This window comes from Pararge aegeria, chromosome 16 (genome assembly GCF_905163445.1).
Source record: "Pararge aegeria chromosome 16, ilParAegt1.1, whole genome shotgun sequence".
In the NCBI taxonomy this organism is placed as follows: Eukaryota; Metazoa; Arthropoda; class Insecta; order Lepidoptera; family Nymphalidae; genus Pararge; species Pararge aegeria.
The window spans coordinates 3460143-3481361 of record NC_053195.1 but is presented as its reverse complement, the minus strand read 5'-3'; the positions used below and the strand labels follow the sequence as shown (position 1 = coordinate 3481361).

At 36.4% G+C, this 21219-nt stretch overlaps 1 protein-coding gene across 1 annotated transcript in view; it reads right to left on the bottom strand.

Annotated features, from left to right (window-relative positions):
• LOC120630714 (peptide transporter family 1-like) overlaps positions 1-21219 on the bottom strand; it is a 28865-nt gene that overhangs the window by 7420 nt on the left and 226 nt on the right. The window contains exons 2-12 of the mRNA XM_039900002.1: positions 17063-17144; positions 15732-15873; positions 14395-14481; positions 12426-12700; positions 11612-11694; positions 9942-10112; positions 9052-9177; positions 8229-8351; positions 7660-7970; positions 6535-6754; positions 5903-5989 (exon numbers count right to left, since the gene is read on the bottom strand). Coding sequence (XP_039755936.1) covers positions 5903-5989; positions 6535-6754; positions 7660-7970; positions 8229-8351; positions 9052-9177; positions 9942-10112; positions 11612-11694; positions 12426-12700; positions 14395-14481; positions 15732-15873; positions 17063-17144 — 1707 coding nt within the window. The remainder of the gene's footprint in view (positions 1-5902; positions 5990-6534; positions 6755-7659; positions 7971-8228; positions 8352-9051; positions 9178-9941; positions 10113-11611; positions 11695-12425; positions 12701-14394; positions 14482-15731; positions 15874-17062; positions 17145-21219) is intronic.

Here is a 21219-nt window from a genome sequence, read left to right as displayed (position 1 = left end):
ACAAAACTAGTAAGGCGAGTCTTTGCAAGCAGTGTAAAAAGTCAAAGAGCAACTTTTAATGTATGCACCTCTTTCACGGAACACGGAATGTACATTTATTGTGCATTTCTTAAGAGAGAAAATCCCGGAAAGTTAATCGTTTTCTCGCCGACGGTTGGACCACTGCCTTACACTGCACTTTAAACTTATGCAGTAGTAAACCTATTTTAGACAACATTTATCTCGGAAATAGCATCTCAACATAACATAACGGCGTGCCGTATGGCAGTGAGAGTCTCGTTTACAATGCTGTATTACATTAAAAGTACATTTTTCCCATACATTCTTTCATCCGTTATTCTGCATAATATACTCAGCGTTCGAGTGATTTTATATATCGCCTATAACCTCAAGAACGCAAAAAAAACATTTTTCGAATTCCACTGGTTGTGAAGAAAGCACGTTCAAACAAACATGAGATCTCCAATCTATACTCTATCTATCAATACTCTGCAGCTTTATCATAACATGATTATAAAATAAAATTTTATAATTAAGTACATGTGGTTCGCTTCCCATTTAAAACATCGGCATACAAAAATCTTGTTACTAACGTTGTACCATGGAACAGTGAGACGCATTGAACGCTTGCATTATGTGGTTGACATCCAATCAACTCGCGCGAAGCGTTTGATATCCACGTTCCTATTACGAACCGCTAAATTATGGAATGGCCTCCCGGCATGTTTCCTGCCACGTGTAAGTTCATTAACGCGGCAAAAGCGAAAAGGCAAGGCAAGCAAATTCAGCTTATAACACAAAACCGATAGAATAATTTAAAATTTTACACAACGATGCATTTGATACAATTCATTCATTTCAAGTAGGTTGGATAAAATTCTGTATGTTGGTAGTGACTCTACCAAAAGTGGAAGGTAGATTTTACCGAGAAGAAGCCAGCAATAAACTACAACATTTTGTTGTCATTTAACAATAATTATTTTATTTTGCTACAGTTTACAAATTCAATAATTGAATAGGTACTAAGTTTACCTTTAAAAAAATTGTTTTCATATTAATAACAGGATTTTTATCCCTGAACTTCCACGAGAATGGAAACCCAGAAGGCGATATTATATTAAGTGGTATAGTTTTAACATTTGGACACTTATTATTTTGTTATTTTAATACTTGAGCAATATATAAACTAGATTGCCCATAGCCACGAAGAGTAGGTAGGTACGTCGTAAAATCATAATTTATCGAAACTATAATTACAAGACTCTGAATTTACTTATAGTTTTATTACCATTTATTTAAAGTAAAATATAAATAAGCGCCAGTGTTCGGTCATTGCTACCCTAAATCACATTTTAAACCGTAGCAATTTTACCGTGCAAAGAAAACAAAAATCGTTACGTTAGGGCCTTTTTCACTCAACTTAAATTTTTTTTCTTTTTTTTATGTTTATAGACGAGCGCTTGACTGCCATCACACCTGATGGTAAGTAAGAAATCGCCTTAATCAGATGCCTAGTGTATAGTTATCTTTATTTTGGTAATATTACTATTCTCTACGAAAGCTTAAAAGCGTTCCTATGTGGCAGAGCACTTTCGCGGACTTACTCGTAAGCCAAAATTGTGTTAGTAGGACTTTTGTTTGTGGAAGCCGAGCCAAATGGGGCATTTATGTAAGAACGTTAAATAAAAAACTTGTGCTATTTGGAAGGAGCTTTTCGTTTGTTTATTTTTTTAATTTTTCTCGCGTTCTAGAGCTATCGGCATTATCGACTCATTACCGGCTCAGTACGGTGCACGGGTATATTCTCTTAATGAGAAGGGATCGGTAGACTTCACACGCATTTGAAAACGTTATGCAGAACTCTCGGTCATGCAGGTTTCGTGACGTCCTCTCTCAACGTTAAAACAAGTGATATTTCAATGCAAATATTAAAAACGCACATAGCTCCGAAAAGTTACAGGTTCGAACTCGGTCCCCTCGAAAAGGAAGCCGAAGCCTTACCCACTAGACTATCATCGTTTTTTAAGATAATCCTATGCGACTACCTAAGTTGCACGTAACTTACAGTGATCTGGACAAAACACAGTATGTAGGGAAGTGTAGGAAAGTGGAAGGTATCTATTATGAAAATTAAGCTTAATTTGCTATACTCCGCGAAAAGTAGGAAAATTAGTATGGTATAATTTATAATTTCTTCAATCCTTATACTCCACACCAAACAGATATTCGTCAATGTAGGGTACATTACCCTACGCACGTTTCGCTCCGAAACAGGAGATGTTGACTTTACAATGAATAATTGTTAAGTATTGTTCGTCTTTCCAATAGAGTAGTGTTTTATTGTAACTCAAATTAATTTCATTAGTGCTGTCCTGATTTATAGGGAAGAGTATGAAAAGGATAGCACTACCAAATTCAATCTGCCATCTAAAAATTTAGGACTTCATTCCTACTAATGTTATAAATGCGAGTGTGTTTGTTTGTTATTTCTTCACTCCCTAACTAAGCAACGAATTAACTTCATTTTTGACAAAAAATCTGCTGGAAGCACTGTGAAAAACAACTAGCTTCTTTTTATCCTAGGAAAACATACGGTTCCCACAGGATTCCTAAAAAAACGCAATGATCGCTGATGAGGAACGCGTTAACAGCTAGTTGATTATAAATCGGGCAGACATTAAAGACGAAGGGACGGAGATCGAAAATATGCAATCAATAATAATAATATAATATTCTTGTGTTTCTTTTAAGCTTTTGGCGTGACATTTAAAAAAGAAAAGACAAATATTTTGCTTCTGGTGGCACATATTTAAATATAGCACATTAATTTTCTTTAATAGACTATCTTTATATGCGCTTGCTTACAAAATAGTTTCGATTTTTCACATCTGCATACGCCTCTGGCCTCCTGCGACGACTTTTCTTTATAAGTTACTCTCAAGTGTTACAATCCGTGTCTAAATAAAAATTAAGCTTTATTTGCTATAATCCGCGAAAAGCAGGAGAATCTGTATGGTGTAATTTATAATTTCTTCAACCCCTATACTCATTTATATCTGAGGTAATATGACTGAAAACTGCAATTTTATTATTATATTCTTCTATTTCAACATTGACAAGTAGGAAGTAAACCATTTATGAGTTACTAGCCGTTTCCAGCCCGCTTCGCTGGGCGAATTGAAAAAGGAAATAAATTACATTTTATGTTTCATTTTTATTTATTTTCTTCATATTTTTATTATTCTCCTTTTTTTTATTTTTGTATGAACATAAATAGGCCCCGCGGATAGAACTGTAAGCATCGATATTGTTTAGACTTACTCAAATTCCAAATTCCATCGATTTAGCCTGTATCTTTCATCCAGGTGATTTTTCTCACTAATATTCATTGTAACTTTCAATGTGCAATCATTATAACATTTCCGTGCCTTTCTTCCAAAAATTAATAATAATTGACATGAAGAAAAAAATTTGAAATGAGCATTGAAAGTTTAAGTTAAAGTCATTGCAAGTCTCATATGTGAAGTTGAAATCTGTCTAGGTTCAAGTGCGACGAATTTTCTGTTAACTAAAATTTTCTCCGTGACATCAATTTTTTATAGAAAATTAATTATGCATGTTTTTTATGAATTCTATTGGAATAAGTAACTAAATTTCTTTTCCACATCTCATGTGCTTGGAAAATGCATTCATTTTAATCTATTACATTTCCGCGATCCCGTAATAAATGAATTCGTCGGTTATGTAGTCTGCAAAAGTAAAATGAATGTAAAATTCTTAGTCCGTTTATTGGATAGCTACATGTAAAGTTAAGTTTTTGAAACCTCTCAATGACTTTTTCTCCGCTGCCAAAAAGACGATTGTTGTAAGGAAATACACGAATATCCCTACATACACGAAGATCCCCACCAAATTTGGAGTCTGTAGAAGTTACAGGTTAGAAATAAAAATTTTAGATTTTAACACCCACCCCCGCAATTCCTGTCGGAAGTAGACTTTATTGAAATCCATTTTGAGATGTTCTTTATGTGAATAATAAAAGATTCCTACCATATTTAGAATTTTTAGAAGCTATATTTCGAAATTGAAATTTTTTATTGTTAACACCCACCCCCGCGAACCTTATTGGAGGTGATCATTGTAAAATCCGCTCGAAGATCATTTTTATATTACATATAGAACACTCTCAATAAATTTGGAGTCTATAGAAGCTATCGCTTGGAAATTGAAAATTTTCATTGTTAACGCCCCCGCAATCTTCTTTGGGGTGGGATATCGTAAAATTTGTTCATAAATCATTTTTACATCACTTATAGAAATTCCTACAAAATTTGGAGCTTGTAGGAGCTTTAGCTGGAAAATTAAAAATATTAATTGTTAATACCCACCCCCGCAACCCCCTGTGGGGTGAGCTATCGTAAAATTCGTTCATAGCCTATTTCTACACCTCTTACAGAAGATTCCTACCAAATTTGAAGTCTATAGGAGCTATAGTTTAAAAACGGGAATTGTTCATTGTTAACGCCCCCGCAATCCCCTTTGGGGAATGAATTTCTTAAAATCTATTCATAGCTGACCTCTACATAGCAAAAGTAATATTCCTACCAAGTTTCACGTTTCTAAGTCTTAGTCTAGGTTCCCGAGATTTCGTGGTGAGTGACTATATAGATGGGAATTCTTCGATTATCATCGAAATTTTTAACTTTTTATCAGGCTTTTTTAAAATTTTCTTACATACAAAACTTTCTCCTGACAATTCTGAAGATAAAAAAAGCCCAATTGGTCCAGCCGTTCTCCACTACCGTGAGTAGATTCTTAGCTGAATGTAAAAAACCATAATCCGTTTAATACACTCTGTTGAAATCCATGAAAACAAAAGAATCAAGAGAAAATGCTTATCTTTTGTTTTTATTAGCGGGATAAATGTTCATAAAAGTAAAACAGCAATAAAAAAATGAAGGAATGTTGGAATTCAAAAAATAGATAGCCATAAACCATCTAGGAAAAATTTCGCATCGAATGGTGGTAGTTTCATGTCGATACGATCAGTGGTTTAGGCGTGATTGAGCCTCAAACGAAGACCATTTTCATTATATATATATAGATTCCGCTTATTCCTAATTCATACAATTTATTAAGAAAACATTTCTGGCACACTTTATCATACGCCTTAGTCATATCAAGTAGCAGCCCTACAGCATATTTTTGTCATTTATATAATTTAATACTTTTTAGGTTAAATTAATGTTAATTTCCTATACTCCGCGAAAATCAGAATCTGTACGGTGTAATTTATAATTTCTTCAATCTCCATACTCAACACCAAACAGATCGTCAGCAATGTACTCTCTACGCACGTTTCGCTCCGACACCGGAGCATCCTTAGTAGGTGTGACTTTTGACTTTACAATGAATAATTGTTAAGTCAAAAGTACAACCTATCGATCCTGGATTAGCTACGTATCAATACATTGCTCTCAACATTATGTTACAACTATATTTTAAGTTACTTTGTTCACATAGCCCGATGCCTGCCACTTGACAGGAACACCTGGATAACTTATAGTGGTAGGTTGGAGGGTAAAAGACCACGTGCGTATCACCTAATCGCTAGTCTGGCAAGGTAAAGTCAGTATTACTGTAGGTATTAAATAGGCCGAGGATAGAACAGAATGGAAGGCTGAAATATACAACGCAATGAAAGTCTTGAATCTGGACACGGCCTTCAGTAATGAAGAAAACGATGAAGAAGGTCGCGCTATAGTTCACCCATTCATGTTTTTATAACACACCCATCCCATCTCAATTCTATCCAGATGCGTTAAGTATGCTCGCTTCATCTCTATTATTCAAAGTTTGTTAATGAATATTTTTAGTTAGTTAAAATAAAATTTAAACTTACCTCAGCTATAGATATGATCAGAAACTGCGGTAGTAGTAACGCCATAGTAATTGAGTTTGGTTCTGTTATAACGATGAGTCTGGCTTGCTATAAATGAACAATAACAAATTACAAAATTAGTAGGTGCGAACTTAATTGGAGTTAAAAACTAAATACAGATGGAAGTTAAGACCCCACAACATCCATCTGTCAGAAAAAGCTCAAAGACGAAGCAGCGTTAGCAGACCCTCCTACTACTCCCAAGCGTGAGCTTTATATATTGGCAGAAGATAGATGGAGATTTTGTTTATATGTTTACTTGAACGCGATGATCTCAGGAACCAAATGGTCCGATTACAAAAAATATTTCAATGTTGGATAGCCCATTTATCAAGGAAGGCTATAAACTATATATCGTCACGCTAAGACTAATGGGGTCATCGCCCTAATGAAGAATGTTTAAAAGTCGGACTTTTTTCTTCTTTTTTAGAGCTTTCGCTGTGAACACTGCGTAAACGGTAAAAGTTTCGATAAAATCAAGTATGAAAAAGTTATTCCCCTTTAAAAGTTCTAAAAAGAGTCCGCGACAGCATATGTCTATCTTTTAGGGTTGACTTATCGCGAGAGACCCCTAGTAAAGTATAATTACTTACGTAGATACCTCCAGAATTATCAATAGCAATTGTATACACTCCTCCTTGGTCTAACTCTATATCCACCATTACGATCTTATCCCCTACTCTTAGAGAGTACCTTGATACAAACACTTCCATTTGTGCGCTTATTCCAGGATAAATATGCGACTCTATTTCATTTCTGTTCTCGTTAAATAGAGTCAGGTTAGATGATCTCACCCGGTTCGTCACAAGAAATCTGCAATAATTTTCTAGGTATTAGAAAATAACTATAATAGGTGATTAAATATCACTTGCTTCAACGGTGAAGGAAAAACATATTGAGGTAACCTGAGAGTTCTCTAATAACTACACAATGTTATCAACGGCATGGTGCATTTTGGCATACGGCCTAACCATTCTGTAAGAGAAGACCTGTGCCCTGTATTGGACCGTTTAAAGGGTTGATCGTGATGAATTAATATTCATGTTATAAAAGACTATTTGGATAAGAGTTTTCTCAAACATGATTTAAGCATTATTTTGACAACCTATTTGAACCTGCGACTCTCTGGCAAGCGCGGCCTGAGTAGATCGAAACTGCAACGTTTCCTACTAGATGGCGCTACAGTCGCTATAAGACTGATGTGAAAGGCATATACTAATTTCGGCATCGACGGTAGGAGAGCCGTAGCTTAATTGGAGAAGCGCTCAGGCCGCGCTTGCCAGAGAGTCGCAGGTTCAAATCCTGTTGGTTCCGAAAATTTTAATATGCCTTATAAATTTATAAAAATTGATAATTCCTCCAAGTGTAGGCAAAAACACTAATAAAAATTATGAAAATGATACTAATCAGAAGAATTACAAAGTAAACTCATCTGTCGCGTAATTTAAAAATGGAACGATCTTTTCGAAAGCATGACAACCAAGGAGGTCACTTAACAAAGGTTTTATTTATATTTCGAAGTGGCTTGCAAATTGAAAGCTGTTCATCGAGAAAAAAAATTGTACACTAACGCGGGATAAAATCGTCATTGATTTTTTGCTGCTGCTTAAAATGTTCATACCCTAAACCAAAGTTTAAACGTTTAAACTGAGTTAAGCTACCTTATCGCATGTGGTGGCAATGAAAATCGGGCCATAGCAGTTAAAAGTTTAACTTACCTCACTAATGGCAGCCCGGATTTACTTTTGTCGACATTTTCCCCAAATCTCATTGTCTCGTTGCCATTTACAAAGAAAGATATTGCTTTATTGTTTTCCAAGGTGAAAACTTCGTCCCTCGCCTCTATACATCTCCCTTCCAAACGCATTGACACATTTTCCGTCTCTTTCACTCGTATGTTTTTATTTGAATAGAATGAGAGGGAGGGAATCGTGTATAGCATGTTGTCCTGTATGGAGATGGAACATGGGTTGCCATTGTATACGCGAAGTTGTGAATATCCTGCTTGAGGAAGGTCTGGATAAGTCGTCTGTAAATGAAAGTAGTGTTAAGATAAGGGTTCCATTATTTATCAATACCCTGAAAGCCTAGATTTACAATTATTAACACGTGCTGAGTCTTTGAAGCAGTCGACGCTGCTTTTCAGCTAAAGTTGGCAGTCGCCAAAGCATGCTTACTGTCTAAACAAACGAACTATAGACAAATGTGATAAAACGAAAACTATTTTATTAAAACATAGGTATCAATAACTTGAAAAATATAAAATTATTCTTCAAACACAAGTTACCTTGATATAAATTTCGACGAGCGCCGAAGCAATAAACGCTATGCCAGCCAGAACGCCCCCAAGAGTCAATTTGTGGAGCGGATTTGTGAGAATATTGCGCTTCTCTAGACAGGGATATAAGTACTGAAACAAATAATAAAGTAAGTATTAATAGATCTATTACATAGCAACTTACCACTGTGGGCGTTCGGATTATGCAAGACCAGTTAGAAAGGTATCATTCAAAAAATATCACTCTTTTCATATAAAGTAACCTAAATAAAATCAACAACTCTGAGTAATTGTATGGCGTGTGAACTTAAACATCTCTAGGACCATAATATATTATGCGGATGCCTTAAAAATCCGTGATCCACCTTATACATATACACAGGTGATTACAGTGGGACTGTTATACAGATATTTCAATTAATGTATTGATCTGAGGAAGTAGTGTAACAAAAAGTGTTCATTATTATGAAAAACAACAGTGTTAATAGATTTATAGAAAAGTAAAAGATCTGACTTCCAAATTTATTATTTTGATTCTATATTTATGAAAATTTCAACCGTCCATCTTGTGGTAACACACGGACAGACAGACAGACGGGCAGACAGACCGCAGGAACCCTGAACACAAAACTTTAATACCACATTTAGCAAATTTAAACTTTTCCACAGTTCACTACGCAGAAGTAAAAGTATCGAAATTCGAACTTGGTCCTCCGAAAGTGAGGGCGAAGTCCAAACCACTAGGCTATCTCCGCTTCTATTATATTATAAGGTTAAAACTATAGCAGTGAAGTTAGGACTTGTAAAACTAAAATCAGTAAATTTTAAATACCTTTGTGAATAACGGAATAAAAATCAGTATACAAATAGGGCCGAATACTTGAAGTTGATCCGGCTTGATCGTTATAAAGCCCAGACGACCGTCCATCTTCGTAGCTTGTAGCGTCCATCTTGAACCCTTAAAAATTTAACACTTTATTCAGGTTTTGACTGAGCGGAAATACGCGGGAACGAGCGAGGAATATCAACCCAGTACCGGCCCACCACAGCGCACGGGTCTCCTCGCGCAATGAGAAGAGTTTAGGCGGTAGTCCACCACGCTGACCCAGTGCAGATTAGTGGACTTAAGACGCCTTTGAGAACATTATGGAGAACTCCGAGGCAAGCAAGTTTCCTCACGATGTTTTCCTTCACCGTTAAAGCAAGTGATTTTTAATAAATATCACTTACTTGAAACGGGATTCGAACTCGGCCCCCGAAAGTGTAGTCGAGGTCCGAACCACAGGGCCATCACCGCTTCATTCGGCTTATTTAGTATAACGTGTCTAAGGTCGTCGTTTTATTTAGTAGGAAATTAGTGGCATAAAATTAGGTTCTACAACAATTTCACACGTAATTTTGTAGCGCATTTATTGTGAAATTCAAAATAATGTTTCACTTACTCCTCTTAAAGTTCGCCCTTGAATGCAATCTCATTTGCTGGTAAGTGATGATGCAGTCGAAGATGGTAGCGGGCTAACCTTTTAGGGAGTATGGTAACCCCTAATTGGTCTGTACGCGACATCGCATCGGAACACTAAATCGCTTAGCGGCACGTCTTTGTCAGTAGGGTGGTAAATACCACGCCAAAGCCTCCCACCAGACCAGACCAGAGAAAATTCAGGAGTAAATTTTTAGGGGTATAGCATTTAAATAAAGTACTTAATAAAATAACCAACTTACCAACTGATCCAGCAATGCCCAGAACACCGGAAGTACGGTGAACAACATGAGTATCGACAGTGTTTTCTTCACGTCCCTTATGAACTTTTTATCGTACTTGTGTTCCGTGCTGTCCAACCAATGAGACTGTTTATCGCCTTTGCCTTTCATTATTGTATTTTTTATTCCCAACTAAAAAATTCAAATGATTGAATGAGAAAAACTCGAAAACTATAACTTTTAACTTAATCACATTATAAAATCGCTACGTATGCTTTTTGATGGCAAAGTATTATACGTTGACTGTCTCTAAAATATCTACTAGCTAATTTATCTAAATTTTATCAATAATAAAACTATAAAATCTCTTCCTGGAACTTGTGAGCATAATTTAACTAACTGGCATTTTAGCTGAGAAGGTTCTGAGAAATAACAAAAAAAAAAGACATTTTAAAGTCCGACTGACTTTAAAATGACTTTATTATTTTTATTTTTTTATTATCTTGTAGCAAATAAAAGAGCAAAAGAAATATTTAACTCAGATAAGAAACAAACAATAAAACTAAATAAAAACAACACAACACATAAACTATAAACGTTAAATCAAAATTTAAATTTAAATTAAATCAATTTCATATTATTTTACGTTCGGTATCTGGTGCACTTTTCGCCAAAGTTTATAAAATACGTTAGCAGGACATATCTGAGTTACAATTCTAATGAGAATTTCGGAAGGTTTCGCAGAAACCCGCAATTCTTTGATTAAAAACGGCGTAGAAGTCGCGGACTCGGGGACCCGACTCTCACCCATACATATCGTTTGACTGGACTTTGAGAGTTATAAAGAATATTTTGGTTTGGATTTAAAGTACCATTCAAGCAATAAACTGGTTCCTTAGAACAGAAACTTCGTAGATATCTCATTCGTCTCGTAGAAAACACGCAACCTAATAAAATCGTACGATAAAGTTGGGAGCAATAATAAATTCTAACATGACTGGCTTGCATAACAAACGAGATAGGGAAAAGTTTGCAAAATGGGATTCGATATTCATCCGACTTCTCTATATTTGTAAAATAGTAGCACTTAAGATGAAGCGCGCGCCCTTAGAAGATGCCTATTCAATCTTGATTAGTTATAATTTTGAATTAAAAATTTAAAAAAAAACCCCCAGACGACAAAAAAATATTAAGCACATTTTGTTTCATCGTTGACAAACTTTCATCATACAGCTAAGAACATTTCTGAATACTATCAAACAAAAAACAAAATCAAAATCGGTTCATGCGTTCGGGAGCTGCGATGCCACAGACACACTGACAGCACGTCAAACTGATAACACCGCTTCATTTTTGCGTCGGGGGCTAAAAGCCCCATATTATAGATATCTGAAGATATTCAATTATAATATTTGAAGAGTTCCCTCAATTTCTCCAGGATCCCTTTAACAGATCTTGTAACGATGAAAATGGGACCGCATGGGAAATAAATCGTCTCAAACAAAAAAAATATTTTTCCAATCGCTTTATAAACGAATGAGTTCTGAGCTATCAAACATAAAAAAAAAATACAACCGAATTGAGAACCTCCTCCTGTTTTGTCTGTAAATAATCACCCCGGACTGCACACAATAATTGCACCTGAGCGAAGCCGGGGCGGGACGCTAGTAATATATATAATTATTACTTACTGAAATGCATTTCACGAAGTCAATCACCATGTTGCCTTCGGGTTTTTTCATAACGTACCTGTTCTTGGCACTGACGAATATTACTGAAAAATAATTGAAGCTATTTTATATTTACTCTGTGGTTTAATTAGTAGTTGGCGTATTCCACTACAGTTTTTTTTAATTCGAAAACCTGTTCTCTGAGTTCAATTCAGACAACTAGAAAATATTTTCGTGATGAACATGAATGTTTTCAGTGTCTGGGTATAAGGTTCTCGTTACGAGCAAGTGTGGTGAAAAGAAAATTATGTAATACCTGTTATATGGATAACAAAAATACATTAAATCGATTCTCAAACATTGTTTAGGAAACGTGTCAGAGTTACGACGTGAGTACACAAGCAAACATATGTTTCCAATGTTTGCACACCGCGGTCTTAGATGCAATTTACCTCATTTCCTTCCTAATATAGCTGACCTTTATGAGATAATAGCTTGAGGTCGCAAGTTAATTATAGGAAATTGTTTGTTGTTTTCGACAAACATTGATAACGTAAATGTAAAAAACGTCGCCATTCATGGATTATTACAATTTATTAGCACAATCGGGGTTTTTTTATGCAATGAAATATCACTTGCTTTAACGGTGTAGGAAACCTGCATGCCTTAGAGATCCCAATTATGTTCTCAAAGGCGTGTGAAGTCCACTAAGTGATAACGATTGGTAAACGGTTTACGTATGCTTTAGGCATTACTTATTTAAGCATTGCCTAGTTCGTCGTTAGTGAAACAGCAGAGTTGTAAACAGTAGGTACAAATAAAGAAACAACCTCACCTATAGACATCAGCACAACGAATCCAGGAGCGCCGAAAGCCAAGGAATAGCAATCCTTATCTCCAAAGCAATGGACTTCAGACCGCAGTATAGGTGACACGGTCTTAGCTATCAGACTACCAATACAGAGGTTAAAGTAGAGAATACTGAAGTATAGCGCGAGCTGCTTCTCTTGCTGCGGGAGTATGAATTGGTCTCCTCCGAATGCGGTCACACACGGTTTGATGCCTCCAGTCCCAACTGTTATCATTAAAAGGCCGATGATGGTGCATAATCTGTAAGATACACAAACTAGGTCATTTAATACATATATAACAAGCAGTTCCCTGACCTTTTCGCTTTTCGCTCGATGTCAAAAAAATATTTTAAAAAAAGCAAACTACGCTGGACATATGATAGCAGTATGGGAGCTATGGTGATGCGTTCGACCGTAACAATATGAAGATCTTCCTCCGAGCGTGTTATCGTGCTAGGGGTCCGAGTTGTAAACATTTAGTTTTTGTTAGTTTCCGGATGGACACTTGCCGACAACTATCTGAGGGGTTGCTACGCCGTCACCGGGGGAGAGGGGTGAGCGCGAGAATTCGCCATGAGAAGAGCCTCAGCGCTCGACGACATCGGGGGGAAGTGGGGGATGTGGACCCGAGGGTGCTTGGTTCGAGGTTAAGCTGTTTGGTGGACTTTTGGACTAATTATTGTTTAGTCCGAACGCCCCCGTGACCGTTGTAAGGGGAGGACCCTTACAACGGTCACGGGGGCGCCGGCGAAGACGCTGTGTTTTTTTGTGTGTGTGTGTGTGTTGTTGGGACACATTGTCGGTAGTTATTTGATCGTCAGTGTCGAAAAGGACATGCTTCGCCACCTGGGCTGGACGTCGGGGCGGGGGTAAAAGTGGATGCGTCGATCACTAGGGGGTTTGCCTAGCCATTTATCTTTGTCAATCTTTGTGAACACTTCGTTAGCGCGATGCAGGATCTTTGTGGCGCCATCTAATTCGGTAATGTGGAGACCACTACATAGCGGAAGATATACTCTCTTCTCCCAAACCATACTACAAGACCGGAAAGAGGTCAGTAGCAGGAACGGAAGCTCTCGGCTCCGAGTTTAATCATCGCCAATTTTCAAACTCCGAGCTAATTCTAAAAATTTATTGCTAAAAAACCCAATCAAATTAATTGACCTGAATCCGAGAATTGTGATCTGCAGTCGAAATTGCTCCCCAAGACCTAGACCAACAAGGCAGCTATTTTATATATGGGCTAGCGTTTTTAATTTCATAGCGGTTAAATCATATTCTTACTAATATATAAAGCTGAAGTATTTGTTAACTTGAAAGCGAAGATCTCAAGAACTACTGGTCCGATTTGAAAAATTCTTTCGGTGTTGGATAGCCCATTCATCGAGGAAGGCTAAGCTATATATTATCAGGCTAATACCAATAGGAGCATAGCACAATCCGGGTTTTTTTTCGCTGCACTGCGTAAACGGTTAAAGTTTCAATAAAACCAACGGTGTTCCCCTTTAAAAGTTCTACAAATAAGGTCGCGTTGCTCGCAGCGAGCTATTCGTAGCGTAGTAAATAATTATACCGCAATTTTAAATAGACTACAAACTTTCTCAAGCATTGGGATGTTATATGAAAATATTTTTTAAATCGAACCGTTTGCACACATTTTTTACCATTTCAATATTAATTTAAACAAATTACGGGCATATATTTTGTACATACTTTCATCCACCTCTTACCTCTTTCACGATCTAATGTTCTGCAATCCTGTTTTGAATTATGCCAAGAACGCTTTCTATAGATCCGTGCCCAATTTAAGCTATAACGCAAGGCGCATAAACTCCATTTTACTCTGACGTTACGAAGTATCGACAGTCGAAACCTACCATCGATTAGGAGCGTACAAATCCTATAGTGCTACCATCACGTGTACATTTACGTACGCTTGTGAACGTTTCGTACCTTTTGGGCAGTTCCAGTTGAGGGATCGCGGTCACAGCAACAAGCATATTCCCAGCTGCGTAAACAAACATCAAGTACAAAATAGTCCTGAAACATAAATAGAATATTACGAATGCATAACATGAAAAATCCATCTCCTTTACGACTAATATGATTTTTAACTATATGCAGTGGATTTGTGCATACATGAAGTGCACGCCACTGCGAATGGGCCAATGAGATACTTGTGAGACGGGAAACCACCCAGACCCAGAAAATATCATCATCATCTATCCTCAACCGATTGACGTCCACTGCTTGACATTATAATATGTCGTTGGGTACCAAAATCCGTCGTCTTTGGCTTGTCTCAGTAACTCCAAGGGTTACAGTTGACATAAACAATTCGCCTCTAACTTTTCGGAGTTATGTGCATTTTTAATTCAATGAATTAAATATCACTTGCTTTAACGGTGAACGAAAACATCGTGAGGAAACCGGCATGCCTGAGAGTTCTCAGTAATGTGCTGTAAGGCTTGTGAAGTCTACCGAACTGCACTTCGCCAGCGTGGTGAACTACGGCCTAAATCCTTCTCATTCTAAGAGGAGATCAGTGTCCTATAGTTAACCGATGATGATATTTCTAACTACTAAAAGTCTTAACGCTTTAAGCCTTTCTTACCAGTAAGGTGTGGTTCAAATAAACATAAAAAATTTCAAATCCGATAAAATTGAGGGATAGCTTAAGAATAGACAGACAGATTACCAGACAGACAGACAAGATTACCAGTACCAAAAGTTTGGTAAAAAACTGGATCGATTCATTGTGGCGAAAATCTTTAATATGAGTTGCCTAGAATAGATAATAAGTAAGTATAGTATAGTAAGTAGTTCTTAAGTAGTTCTTAAGAAGAAGTTGAAGGAACACCTACTTTGCTTACCTTTTAATTTCTTCACTCTTTAATAAGCCTTGAGTAATTGGTTTTATTCAATTTTTTTTTTGTTTTCGCTAAAATACTATTAATTAGCAATAAGATATGCTAGATATAGTTTAATTATCTTCTAGCTTTAGGTGCGTGTTAGATGATTAGCGCTAACTCCCCAACTAACAGGTTAACCAGTTTGGCGGGAAAATATTCCATTTTTACGATAAAAAATAACATATTTTATAACCCGTATTGCAAAATTATTTTTGTAGTTTGCAAGCGGCCTGTGCATACTCTAGTTTTAAACTTCATTCTCGAGAAAATCGAGATTTCGAAAAGTACTAATGGTTTTATAACAATAATAATATCTTTATTTCAGGCATCAGGGATAAAAGAAAAGCTAGCTTATTTCAAAAAATAAAAAGTGAATACCTAAACTTCCCGAGATAGTTGTCAGCAACAATTCCACCCAAAATTGGAAAGAAATACACGAAAGTGCTGAAAACGTGGTAGATTTCCGTGGCTCCCTCGTCTGAGTATCCCAGTTTACTACGTAGGTATAGTGTAAGGAATGCTGAAAACAAAATAAAAAAGTAGATATGAGAACGTTTGCAGGGTTCCGTACCCTGAAAATTGACCCTTTTACTAACCCTCCGCTGAACATATGTTCGCCTGTCCGTCTGTTTTTTTTTATTTTGCGACAATACACACATCGCCATCTAGCCCAAAAGTAAGCGTAGCTTGTGTTATGGGTACTAAGATGACTGCTGAATACTTTTATGAATCATCACATCAATACATTACCGGCCCACTACAGAGCACGGGTCTCCTCCCACAATAAGAAGGGGTCAAGCCGTAGTCAACCACGCTGGCCTAGTGCGGATTGGTGGACTTTTTTTATGAATTATACACATGCATACTTATAATATACAAAAAATGTGTCTTTTTCAGCACACTATCAATTTTCTTGCTGTGGGAATCGAACCCACGGACTTGGACTTATCGCGCGTATCTCATGCACACAGTTGAAATTTTCACAGTTCATTAAATTTGTATCATTTATAAACTGTGAAACCTGTTGTAAACTGTGAATAATTTACTAATGATGGAATTGAAAATAGAATAATTGAAAAACGGATCAAAATGATTTAACGATTATAAAATATTGTTTTCAGTTTTTGAATATGTGTCTATAATTGTGAAGTATTATGTATGTCGTACTCTAAGATACAGAGTTCAATAAAACTTTTAGTTGGAGACCTAGTCTACTTTTATCATTTCATGGGAATGATAATATTCCCATTTTCAAAGTATAAAATTAAGATTGATGAAGCGATTTTTCTACCCTTAATGGAATATTATTCCGAAATTTTTAATTAAATGTCTATAATGTGAAAAAAACGTTTCACTTTTAAAACCACGCAATCCTTTTCTTTATTCCATTACGAGTTAGCCCTTGACTGCAATCTCACAAACAAGTGATAATGCAGTCTAAAATGGAAGCGGCATGACTGGTAAGGGGTATGGCTAGTGGCGTGCACTTCATCAATGCACAAAAGCGCTGCCTACCCCAACATTTTCATGTAACTGGCATCGGAGGAGGATTTGGACATTTTATGCAATTTTAATGCTTTATGCTATATTAACCTGGTCCAAATTAAGCCATACCTAATTCGTTTCTACGCTAAATTGCTTAGCGGCACGTCTTTGTCGGCAGGTTGGTAACTAGCCACGGCCGAAGCCTCCCACCAGACAATACGTACCTCGCATACCCGAAAAGGAGAATCTCTCGCAGAACTCTGCGAGCATTATAATAATCACCATCCTCGGGAAACCCTCTTTCGCCTGGAAACGTTTCATTAATAAGATATTATACAAAATGTAATGATAGATAGTTATTATTATTTTTTTTTTAAGTAGTCCTGCAGTGTTGAGTTATGGCATACCACAGGGCTCTATTTTAGGCCCTTTACTGTTTTTAGTTTATATCAATAGCATTAGCAGAATTAACGTATTTGGAAACATCACTCTATATGCAGATGACACTTGTCTATTTTACTTTGGAAACGAAATAACAAACATTATAGAAGACGTTCAAAGAGATTTAAATAAATTAGGCGAATGGTTTCTCTCAAATTTACTTACCATAAATATTAAAAAGACGGCCTACATGATTTTTGCGCCCAGTTGAAAATTTACGGTAATCCTTTACAAAAATCAAATACGGAAAAGTATTTAGGACTTATAATGGACACTAAACTAACGTGGCAAAATCATATAGACAACCTTAAAACAAAAATCTCGCCCTTAATAGGAGCTTTGCGTAGAATATCATCCTGTATACCAAATAAAATAAGATCTAATATATACAACTCCCTAGTTAAACCCCATATTGAATACCTCATCGAAATTTGGGGAACCGCCGCGAAATCACATATTAAAAAATTGCAAATTATCCAAAATAAAATTATTAAAGCTCTTTATAAGTATAACTATCTAACTCCTACAAATAAATTGTATACAGAGACTAAAATTCTTAATATAAATCAATTATACGCATTAAAAACCTGCACCTTAATAAGAAAAATAAGCACCGATAATATACTCTCACAAATACGATTTCAAACAAAAACATACGCAAACTATCTTAGAAAACGTAAAACTAAATTTTTACTATCTAAAACTAGAACCAATTATGGAAAGAAAAGTATACTGTGTGAGGGAGTGCTGTTGTACAATAATTTACCTGAGATAATCATTAACACTAAAAGTTTACCAATGTTTAAAAAACTTGTTATTGAACATGTACAAAATACCGTTCAGTTAAGTTAATGTGACCTCTTTCCTATAAAACGATTTGTATTATCGCTCGCTAACTTTTTCTTTAACCAACCGCAAAAATTTTTACTTTTAAATAATATGGTACATCTGTAAAGCACTTTGAGATTTTGTATCTACTAATTTTAAAATATTATTGTATTCTCGATGTAAGTGAATTATTGTGTTCTTTTTTGAGAAAATAAATGTCTTTAAGCTGAAATGCATTGTTTATTATTATTCCACTACAGGTTAGTAGTGTAAGTTGATAGAAGATGAAGATGCTAAGTTTGTTGTGGGCTCTTCTTAGACCAAGGCGCGTTTGGAACCCTCCTAGCTTTAGTTTTAAGTTAACGAATGCAGTTATCACCATCACTAACTTGGTAACCTGTACCATGGTAACATGGTAACAACAAGTGTAACATGTTAAATGTATGAACGCTTCATAAGTGCCTGTGATAAGGTCTACATGAATAAGACAATTTTTTTGGATTCCCCTATTCGGTTTCTACGCGATATAGTAACGGAACGCTAAATCCAAATGCGCTATCACCGCTACTGAATACATATATAAATTAAATTATACTTCAAATTAACCTATATTGAAGAAGAAAAAAAAGCGTGTGACGAAGAAAAGAAGCTAGATATATATGTGGTATCGGATGTTAGCATACGAATATTATTGAATATGAAAGAAATCACGAAACGGTTAAAATGTAAGTGTATTTATTTTCATACGGAGATAGCAGACAAAAAGACGGAGGTCTGTCCTACATCAAGGTTAGTTCGGGATTGCACGTTCCTCGTTACGGTCGGTCATACTTTTCTTATTCATTCACTTTCGGTACTCGTAACATACCATTTTGCAACGACACAAATCCATACCTACGTTCCCACGCATACAGACATTACTAAATATTTTCGTGTACCATTTGGGATTGTTCTTTTCCTTTGTTTACAACCTCTTTTAAAAGATATTACTTACTACTAAGTACAAAGGTGCAATAAAATGACCGTTGTTACATCTGCTGTTTTATAACTTCCCTCCGTACACAATCAATCCCCAGAGCAGTAAAATGATAAAATAGAAAAACCTAAAAATGACCATTCCACATATATTCGCTTCATCTTGCCTCAAAGACTACACAGGTTATAAGCAAGTAACATAGAATAGTAATTAATAACTTAGTTCCCTACACTAAGTCGTAAGGCACTTTGTCTTTGTTTTGTTCCTAACGTTAATTAACTCTCTCGGTGTTGCAGTACTGCTCTACCTAGAGTCTCCGTTAAACCGTAGCTGCTACGTAGAACTATTGTATACAGCGTGTAAATGAAAACCGAAATATTACTTCACAGTCTTCAGAGGTACATTATTTACTGTCTCCGAGACTTATTTGTGAAACCGAAACGCTAATAGTTTTTGTGTAAACCACTGCCATAATTTTTACTGAAAGAAATCAGATATAGCGCGTACTTCACATACAAAATTGATATCAATTGATTCCTGATCCTGGTCTTATTCATATTTATTATTACGCGTCACGTAGCGTAGGAACTATAGGTACGCGTGTCGTTTTTTGACATACATTTTTTGACTACACATTTGAATGTTTTTTTTCACAAGATTTTCGCATGGTGGTATCAAAGGCTTTTGTTTTGTTTAATTCGGTATTTGGTAAGCAAGGTTACAAATAACAAAAAAAAACAAAGTACATGTTTACATATTCATGCAAAATTGGTTTCCTTGGGTAAACAATGAAAATTGTGTGTTCAAATTAATAATTTTCGCGCCTATCACTTGCGTTTTTGTTTTGTTACCTATAAAATGGGAGCCTCTTTTTTTTTCAGGGAAACTAATATTAGAACCGCGCACGCTTAATTATAACTCAAGCATAATATTTCAATAAATAACATAAATGTCCACTGGATTTTCTAACTAAGTAGTCAATGGACAAATGAATGGTTGCATTCTCTAAGGATGGTTACAAAAATTTCTTTTAGAGGATGCATACTTTAAGTTTTTACTGATTGCACTCATTATCTGTCCTAGTTACGGAACTGAATAAACTACGCGTGACTAAAGTACCGTTGAAAATCACAAAATCACATTCCGATCATACCATGCAGTAATACGGGAAAGACTTCAAGTTTTGCGCAGGGTATCTAAAAATTTAAAAATTAAATTGCTTAGGATTCAACTCTCTGGAGGTCAAGCGGTGACCAACTTAAAATAATGTGCCAAATCTTTCGAGGAGACGTCGATGCTCCAGATCTTCATACCTAACTGTGTTGTATAGGTACGTGTCCCAAAAGATAATAACCTTCCCCACGAAAACACAAATTGTTCGTGGTCCCTTCTTTTAACACTGTTGCAAGAAGCATGGCACCTATACCGCGTTTATTGTTGTCACTCAACGCGTTCTTGGACAGTAATGCTCAATGGGATCTATTCCATGAGTATACAGCATTTTTCCGAGAATTGTTGAGTTACTCTGAGAATATTTAATGACCTTTATTTCATTATTCTCAGAGTAGTTAACACTTTAGTACACAATATTAATACAATGTCTCTTATAATGTTTAAATGTCATCTTTAATTAATTTGTGTTATAATTTTCCATACACTATGTAGTTCCATTTAGTTGGTGTAAGTGGCCCTGCCATTACTGAGGTGTGTCATGAGTGCGGCTTTGCCACAGGTACAGCACAGCATACATTGGCTGAATACGCCAAATGGGCGGAGTCACGCAAGGCAACCGTAGCTACGGTTGGGCAGGAACTCTAGCTACCAGCCGTGGTTAGGGCCATGGTCTCCTTCTATGAGGATGTGATGGTGCAGAAGGAGTTGGCCGAACGGTTAGGTGAGGACGACGTAGACTCTTATCCGCTCCGCCCCGGAAGAGTCGGGCGTAGACAGCTGGCGCACAACCGACTTCTGCCCCCTTGAGAAGGACCTCCGGGCGATAGATACGGGGATTTTGTCGCCCGTCGGAGTTAAGTCCTCGAGTTGAAAGGCATACCCCGGGTTCTTGCTGTGCCTTCGATGGTGATTAGTGGTTAGCGATGTTTTCACAGAGGCTTGCCTGCAGGTAGGCACCGCTGG